The 9066-nt window shown below is 34.7% G+C and overlaps 2 protein-coding genes across 2 annotated transcripts; one reads left to right on the top strand and one right to left on the bottom strand.

Annotated features, from left to right (window-relative positions):
* The first annotated feature begins 1486 nt into the window (after nucleotides 1–1486).
* On the top strand, nucleotides 1487–4920 carry LOC114728679 (GDP-mannose transporter GONST2-like). The gene is made up of 10 exons (XM_028915612.1): nucleotides 1487–1503; nucleotides 2175–2374; nucleotides 2574–2781; nucleotides 3049–3188; nucleotides 3378–3507; nucleotides 3949–4047; nucleotides 4151–4305; nucleotides 4385–4501; nucleotides 4619–4716; nucleotides 4807–4920. Exons 2-10 carry the CDS (start codon nucleotides 2184–2186, stop codon nucleotides 4851–4853), a joined length of 1185 nt encoding a protein of 394 aa, XP_028771445.1. The 5' UTR covers nucleotides 1487–1503; nucleotides 2175–2183; the 3' UTR covers nucleotides 4854–4920.
* A 1671-nt stretch (nucleotides 4921–6591) lies between these two features.
* On the bottom strand, nucleotides 6592–9066 carry LOC114728681 (transcription factor MYB119-like). The gene is made up of 3 exons (XM_028915613.1): nucleotides 8693–9066; nucleotides 8472–8598; nucleotides 6592–7347 (listed from the first exon to the last, which is right to left on the bottom strand). The coding sequence occupies exons 1-3, from the start codon at nucleotides 9064–9066 to the stop codon at nucleotides 6592–6594; spliced, it is 1257 nt and encodes a 418-aa protein (XP_028771446.1).

The following is a 9066-nucleotide window of genomic DNA, read 5'->3' as shown; positions in this document are numbered from 1 at the left end:
GAATTACAAATCTAGTAAACTAAAGTGGAGCGCCAAAGCAATGAAGAATGAACGAATTGCTTCCAACCAGTCATCTATTTTCCAACAGAAGTGATGCAGCAACCATTTTTAAAAGCATATTAGCATTTGGTAGTAGTAAAATTCATGGTGCTTTCTCCAACCCATGAAATTTGAAAATAAAGTGTTTTTTTTTTAATTTTCTGAGTACACGCGGAATCGAGAAAACTAATTTTTCAAGTTTTCTGGATGAATAAAAAGTCTATTCAATAAAAATAAGGACATTTAGTTTAATTTCTGGATGAATATATTGGAAGAACGTCAATTCACTTCAAATGTAATTCTAAAATTTTTCTCCAGAGGAATGAAATCTCTGTTTTCCGAAACATCTCCTTATGTTGTCTCTTTAAAAATGAAAAGAAAAACAAATCTTTTTACGTTCAATCCATTTCGTTTTATATCTCCAATATAAAATACGTCATCTGATTTTCGGGTTGACTTTAAGTAATAATCATATTTTCTGTAGACTTTTCGGTAAACCACGTCAAATAAGTAGTAAAAAATAATAATATAATAATACTCACGTCAACTCACAATGAATTAATATTAAAGCAGTGTTTAGGTAAAAATCAAACCATAATTTTAAAAGTAATGATATGGTATGCGAAGTAATTATATAGATGAATTTATTTTAATTTATTAACTCAATAAAATATACTAACTTCATATTTAATATAAAAACTAGTTAACTAATTTAAAAAATTAAAAAAATAGTTAAATTAGTTATTTATAATACATAAGTTGTTTTTTTAAAATATTTTTATCAATCAAATATATTAACTAGAATTATACTTATTATAAGAAATATTTTAAAAAAATAAATATGAGGAATAAAGTAGTAATTTCCGCATGCCAGCCTCTTTTTAAAAACTATATATATATATTTGCCGCCGAGCTCCATGTTCCTTCGTTCGCAAAATCCGTCATCACGTTCTTCCTCACTTCTTGCTCCTAAAGTCACAGCTTCTTGCTATTCAAGTCACAGGCTCCCAGCTGCTTCTGTTCTCTTTGACTTTGCGAGCCTCGGAATTCGTTCCTTTCTCAATATTCTATTCCTTTTGGCGGTTCTCTTCCACCTGGAATCTCGCCTTCTGAAGATGACAAAGGCCAGGTTTCATGAATTCTCCAGATCATTAATTGCTCGCTTCATGGGTTCCCCCCTACCATATCAATCCCTTCTAATCCAAGCTCGTTTGCCTTCACTTTTCCGTTGCGTGCTACTCTGAAAGCACAATCTCGCCTTCCGTTTTTAGCATGATCTTTTGCAATTCGGTTGGTAAGATTCTTCAACCGCCAAGATATTTTGAGTTCCCTTCAATTTATCTTCATAAGGCTATCGGAAAGGAAATTCAGTGGCGTTTTCTATTGGTGGATGGACATACTGTCGATACTGTGCGCGAAATAGATATCTGGTGCATTTACCTGAGATTCGCACGGGTCCGGTCGGTATGAGCTGCAGTTTATTACTCCTATTATGTCTTTAATCATAGTTTCTTGTTGGTTTAGACGTTATACTAACATTGATCTTCTGGGGTATGTTTTTCTTCTGAATTATCGTCTTTCCATCATTGCTTTTGTCCAAGTGGGCTGACGGTTGGAAAGGCATGCAGTGATTGCATCCCGTATCACGTGGTTCCAGCAGGCGATAATTTTTTTTAGATAAGCGTTTCCTAGGAGAAGTTATGAAATGTACTTTGCTTAAGAAACGTTTCCCAACTCTGTAGTCTTGACATTTAATGACCGCCCTCAAAATTTGCAATAGCTTTTGGTTATGTGTTAGGTTGTTAGCTTTAAATTTTCATTTGCTCATTTAAGAACTTTTTGAGGTTTGGCATAAGGAACCATACTTGTAAGTCATTAGCGTTTAAACATATTGCCCTAGTCGTGGAACATATTTGCTGCAGTCTTTTGTTTATTCACAGCAAATAGGGCCATGAAATCCTCGTAAATTAATCATCTTGTTCATCTTTTTTGCTATGGCCTTCATATGCCCTGTGGCTTCAACTTTTGATCAAACAGTAAAAGGATGGTGTTATTCTCATCTAATGTCGTCATTTGGGCGCTGGCCATTTTTGCTGACTTTGATCAATTTCGATCTAATATTTTTCTACTTGCAGATCACCGATATGTCGACTGATTATAAAATAGATGTTGGTAGTCGTGGCTTCAAAGAAGAACCAGAACTAAGCATCTTACCTTCAAAACTGTTACTAGATGAAGAGGTTAATGCAGCGCGTGAAAATCTTATTGGAATTCAAGAAAAGATTTCAATCAACGACTATTCAACAAATGCGGAGCGTAGAGCCGTGAGTGACAGGTGCGAAGTAAATCTTCTTTTCTGTATCTGTTTATTATTAAATGATTTTTTTTCCTTTGAACACCAAAGTTATTTATCTTTGTGTATTTCCCTTTCTCTGCTTTCATTCATGCAGCAACTTTTAGCTTATAATGTTAAAATCCCTTTGCAAAGATTGGTAATTAAGTAACAAGTGAAACACATTCATCATTTCAAGCAGGTTTCTGAAAGCAGATAAAGCTGCACTTGGTTACAATGTCAGCCATGTTGGAGAGGAGGAAAGGCGACTACATAGACCAGTGAAGAAGTCTGGGCCTCTTCTCTCTGGAACAGCTTACTGTATTTCTTCTTGCAGCATGATAATGCTGAACAAAATTGTTTTGTCAGGTTATAATTTCAATGCAGGAATATCTTTAATGTTTTACCAGGTGAGTTGGATTCTCCAGACAATGCTGAATAGATTCTCACTGTGATAATACTGAAACTTGAAGCTTGGAAAGATGTATTAATGATATCGACATTCCTATTATTAGAAATTTCACCGCATCACATGCACTTAACAATCATATTACAAATATGTATTTTTATTTATTTTTGTTTAGATTGATAGGTTATTCTGCTAATTGCTTCATTGGTCTATTTTCTTTCTTGAAGCTTATGATAAATGCAAACTTAATCATTATGCCTATTTGCAGAACTTAATAAGCACGTTGGTTGTTGTTCTACTGGGTTTATCTGGCACAGTTTCAGTTGAAAAGCTCAACTGGAAGCTGGTCAGGGTCTGGATTCCTGTTAATGTGATATTTATTGGCATGCTCGTATCAGGAATGTATAGGTATGAATAAATTGCTTTTTATAGTTTCTTGTATGCTTCTTTTAGACCTATAGATGTGGAAGTTGATTAATAAGACAACATTAAAAATTCAGAGGACCAATAGTATGATTATTGTCTGCTACTCGGCGTAGTTACCTTGTCCGTCTCCTATCTACCCCTTGACGTCTTCAAGTGCTTTGTTATTTTCAGTTTGAAAAACATCAATATTGCAATGGTGACAATTCTCAAGAATGTGACAAATATTATAACTGCAATTGGAGAGTTATATTTGTTCCGGAAAGGTCAAAATCCAAAAGTGTGGACTGCCATGTTTCTGATGGTAAATGATACTCTCAGCTTCCTGCTCGTTGATGGATTGCTATTTCTGATAAATAAGAATATTATTGCTGGCCAGGATCATGTATTAGGAAATTATTAGTTACTCTTTTTTAATGTACATCTCAGATGATCACATGCCTACATCATCTTTGTCATGGAAGTTTTTAGGTGCTTGTTTTGGCAAAACTTTCCAGTTGTTCATATCAAATTATTTTATGGAATTTATATACTCAAAGATTAAAGTTTACATATTACCTTTTTTCAAGACTTGCAGAAGTATTTGAAGATACTACTTATCTGCTTATCAGAACATATAACTTTAGTTTGATTCTAAAGCTGTGTCTTTTGTTACTCTTTTATCAACTACTAGTATATTGTATTTGTTCTGAAAAATCCAATTGACTTTCTGGAGTCTCACTGACCTGTATCATACTTGGCGCAGATTATCTCTGCTGTCAGTGGCGGTATTACAGATTTATCCTTTGATGGAGTTGGTTATTCCTGGCAGATTATCAATTGTATTCTTACCGCAAGTTACTCTGTATGATTTTTGAGTTTAGATGCCCCTTCCTATATTGTTTATATTTTTGCCATACTTTGTGTACCCAAATTTGAGCCAGAACATCCTTTTCTTTTTTCGACAGCTTACCCTTAGATGGGTTATGGATGAGGCAAAAAAGTCAACTAAATCAGGATCCCTCAATGAAGTTTCTATGGTGTTGCTGAACAATTTACTGTCTTTACCTTTTGCCATATTCTTGATTTTCCTTTTCGGCGAGTGGGATTATGTAATACATGTGTGAGTAAATACTTTTTCTGCGATTTTCAATTTGAGAAGCCCCCTGCTTCCTCACTGTACTTCTGGTTTTGATTTCCAGGGATGTAGTTAAACTGCCAATGTTTTGGGTTGTTGCAACGGCTAGTGGACTGCTTGGACTTTCCATCAGCTTTACTTCTATGTGGTTCTTACATCAAACTGGTCCAACAACATATAGGTAATATAATTATGTTCGTGTGTTTTGAGGTGCATGGGTCTCTGCCTCAAGAGAGCTCGGAATGCTTTCTTTTCCCATCCTTTGATGTGTTACTAATATTTGTTTCCCATTTCACAGCTTGGTGGGTTCCTTAAACAAGATTCCGATCTCCATTGCCGGCATTTTAGTTTTCAAAGTCCCCCTCAGCATATCGAATTTATTCAGCATTTTGTTTGGTAATCAACAGAACAACTAGTAATATCATGAATCTTTTGCTTGTTTCTATCTTCTTCTTCCTCACATTGATAATGCACTCTTGTTTCCAGGTCTCTTTGCCGGGGTATTTTTTGCGAGGGCTAAAATGTCCCGATGATTAATACATTCATATTGTTGTATAGTTCTGGTTCCAGCTCTCAAGTTCCTGTTGATCGTTAATGGAGGGTATTTTGTTTCAGACGAAGTCTGAAGATACCTATTCTTACTATTATTATTTTTTTCTTTTTGAAAATAAAGTGCAAGAGAAATTATCTTCATGGTATTTCAAGCTTTTCCTGGCTCGGAGTAAAAAGGAAGGGCTGTTCTTGAGGGAGAATATTAACCGGTGGGGTTGGGTTCTGGCAACTGCTGGTCGCCGGCAACAACGGGAGAGGGATTTTTTTAATTTATTTTTAATTACGAGCATTTTGATAAATGCACACCCATATTTATTTACAATTAAGTCCTATAGGACTCCGCAATAATCTGATCATTTGAAGAGACTTTATGGTAATGTTTGTGTGGGACCTTGGAATAATTTGACCATGGGCTTCACATGATCTTCAATTCATAAAATAACGTTCGTCGATCAACCATCAGAAGCCAGCGTCTTCAAACAAAATGATTTCAGTGAATGGCAGTATACTAAAGCAATTTATTGCAAATGAAAAATCGTCCTTTCTTAAAAATGATAATATTGTGATTTAGGTTTCCCAACATGCACATAATAATTGAACCTTTTTTTTTAAAAAAGTCAATATAACTTTTATGAGATACTCCTCGAGTCCTTAATATAGGACCTAATTGTTGAATTGGTTTTAATCCTAAATATAAAACCCATTTCTTATATTTATCAATTTTCTTCAAATTACCCCTATGGATTCTCCCTCAATTATAATTAAGTAGAAGAGGAAGATAAGGTATTAAGAATGATGATTATGGTATTTTAGAAAAAATGTGTCACATTTGTTATAATTAACTAACTTACCTAATTTTCTTAATCTAATCAAATTAGTTAAATGGGTCTTATATTAAGGACCGGAGGAGTATATTTTTTACACAAAAATACAACTTTAGCCTATTTTTTAAAAAAATACACAATACAACTTTTCCCTTTGATGAAGGAAAGGAAACATGGTAAAATTTGCAGTTCTCCATTTCGATTTCTAATGGCTATATAATTGTGTGAAGGTAGATTCATACTATTCATTTTTTCCCGAGTTAAAATTATGAGTTGACGCTATGAAATTTCAGTAATATCAATATATCTTCAGTATACATCAATAATAATTACTACAATTAGCTAGATTATAAATAGTACTCATCCTATCCTAAATATAAAACCTATTTTGCAATGTAACTTACACTACAAAATAAGTCTTATATTTATAGTAGAGGAATATGAGTTATATTTGAAATTTCAAGCAATATCCAAGAAAAACACATTTACTTGGGCTTAAATCCTTCTAGTGACGATGAGATGATGCAATGTGTGTGTCTATATGTATATTATTTGAAGTTCCAGATCAATCAATCAATCATTTGAAGGGTAATCATCCATAAGATATATATGACGAAATGAATACACTAAGGTGAAAGATCACAATAAGTTCCCAAAGAAATTCACTTGCAGTTTTAGGCACAATAAGAGAGAAAAATAGAGCAATAAACCCAAAGGAGCCTTGTCTTTAAAAACCCGAACACAATCCAGAATATCCATCACAACTCTACCGTGAAACCAGAATAGTTTCGCTCAATTCTAAAAGACCTCCATAAAAGTACGAGGAATTCTCATACTTTGCGAAGCTCATCATTCCGGTACGAAGTGTCTTAGAAGTATCTCTAAGTAGAAGTAGCTAGAAGCTTCTATTGCTGCTACTAGTTGAAAGCTGAGAGGAAACCAGTTCCATCAAATCCATCTCTCTCTTTGCTTCATACCAAGATTGCTGATCATCCCCTACCTGCAAACCCATGTTGAAATTTTGATCTTTTCCATAATCACAGCAGAAAATGGGTGAATTATAACCAACCCCATTCAATAACTGAGCCAGAAACAGATCAGAATGATGATGGTATTGTTTCACGGGAGCACCAATGGTAGCAGCAACACTCTGCTCGGGAAGATACCCCTCATGCCCAGCATCTGTTAGATAAAAATCCAAAGTGGACTGAACCTGCTGATTCTGATAATTGTCCTGGAAGAACTGTTGCATGAAGAGAAGTTCATCATCAAATGCTTCAGCCATCACAGGTTCACGAGAGGGATCTTGATGATCAGAAATCACAAGCTTGAATTGGTTTTCATCAGGTGGGCCCTGAAGGTGGTCCTCATTGGCAATAATGGTGGGGTTATTATTATTGGAGAGGGTCTTGCTTTTGATGTAATCTTGAAGAATGGAAGAAGGAGGCTTTCTTCCATTGTTGTTGGAGGTTTTGTTTGCAGATTTGTGGTTTCTCTTGGAGTTCTGTCTCCTTTTGGTGGCATTCCAATGGTTCTTGATTGCGTTCTCTGTCCTTCCTGGAATTCTCTTCGCTATCTCTGCCCACCTATTCCCTACCTTTGCATGTGTTTCTACCAATATTTTCTCTTCTTCCTCACTCCAACTATCCTTCTGAAACAGTGAAACCAACCAAAATGATGGTTTAATTTAGGGAGTACTTTATATGTTATCTTAATATATTGTAATTATAATTAAAACCCGTTAATACTAGAACTTGTAAAACAACCATATATATTGATGACAACGGCAATAGGGGGAATATAAGAAAATCTAGAGAAAATTTTCTATTGTCCCCCGACTGTTATTTCTGACATTTTATATTTTTAAATGCTAATAATTTTTTGGGAACCTAAACATTGGAGTATTATTTTTTATAATTCTGCGTTTGTATTTCTTAAACAAAAAATAAACCGTCCAAGTTAAATTTAAATATTATATTTGCTTTTCCCAGAAAATAAAAAAAATTAAGTGGTTTAAATTTAAATGAAATTTGACATATTAATTTAGAAAACAGATAAAATATCTCTGGATAAAAATAATTAAAAGATATATTAATTAATGCAAAGAAAAAGAAAAGATATATTAATAATCTAAATATTTTAATATAATATAATCGAAACATGAACACGAAGAAAGATGGGGGAAATATATGAATGATTAATGCTTATGGAAATGTCAAGGTGGCCGAGGATTTACGGGTTACCAAGTTAATTACAAGAGAACGCAAAGCAATATCTGATTTCTGGATTATGTATGAAAGCAGATCGATCGAGTCAATCAGATATGCCAAAGATAGATCCTTGCTCATAAATATCCATATATACAGATGCTTTCTAATTTAACTAACAAATCATGTATAAAATTCAACGTAATCTGTGTGGCATATTTTTTCTTACTAGTTACCACAAGCTCTTCAACGAAACTTGAAGAAACTAGCTCATCACTTGACTGTGATTTGAGACTCAGTGAATGCAGCTGCATGATGGATGCAGATAAATCCAGACATTGAGAATGTTCATGAAAGAACTAGTGAAGAAAATAATATTTGAGATGAACTAAAATTGGCCCCAAAGCTTTTAGATAATATGTATGTATGTATGTATGTATGTATGTATGTATGTATGTATGTATATGTAGCCCTGGAAAAAGAAAGAAAATGAAAAGACAATATATGGGCTGAACCCTAGCCGAGAGCTCATCATTGATAAAAGTCGAAGAGAAGATTAAATAGGGACCTTAATATCAGGACGTAAATGATTATGCCATCTCTCTCTGCATTGCTTCCCAGCTCTTCCCTCCAAATTCTCAGCTATCTGAGCCCATTTCCTCACCCCGTATTCATTCACCAGCTTCACCAGTTTCCTTCATCCCCAACAATATATGCAAAAACATTACCAAAAATAATAATATAACGCATATATATAATATCGATCATCAAACTGATGTATATATATACCTGTCTTCTTCATCAGTCCACTGTCCTTTGATCAACGACGCAGAAGAAGACCCTTTCTTATTGATTCTCTTCCCTGCCACCGTTGTATTACCAGTAGCTTTATTCTTCCCCAGAACTTGCACTTGTTTCTTCAGTACTGTAGGTATCATCATCTGATGGGCTTCATTATTCGCTATAAACCCATCCATTAAACTTGCTTCTATGTCGTCACTGTTAGGCCACAGAGCAGAAAGGTGACTGAGTTGGCCCCACAGGAACCTGTCTATGGCGCTCAGAGGAGGCCCTGATGAAGAAGGAGAAGAAGATCGCCGGTACATGGAAGTGGCGGGAGGATTATCGGTCAGAGGCATCATAATGTGGCTCTGGCCTTCCAT

Source organism: Neltuma alba, unplaced genomic scaffold (assembly GCF_004799145.2).
Source record: "Neltuma alba isolate B1F8T4 unplaced genomic scaffold, ASM479914v2 tig00012565_pilon, whole genome shotgun sequence".
Lineage (NCBI taxonomy): Eukaryota > Viridiplantae > Streptophyta > Magnoliopsida > Fabales > Fabaceae > Neltuma > Neltuma alba.
The sequence above is the reverse complement of the archived record's forward strand: the minus strand, read 5'-3'. Positions and strand labels throughout refer to the sequence as shown.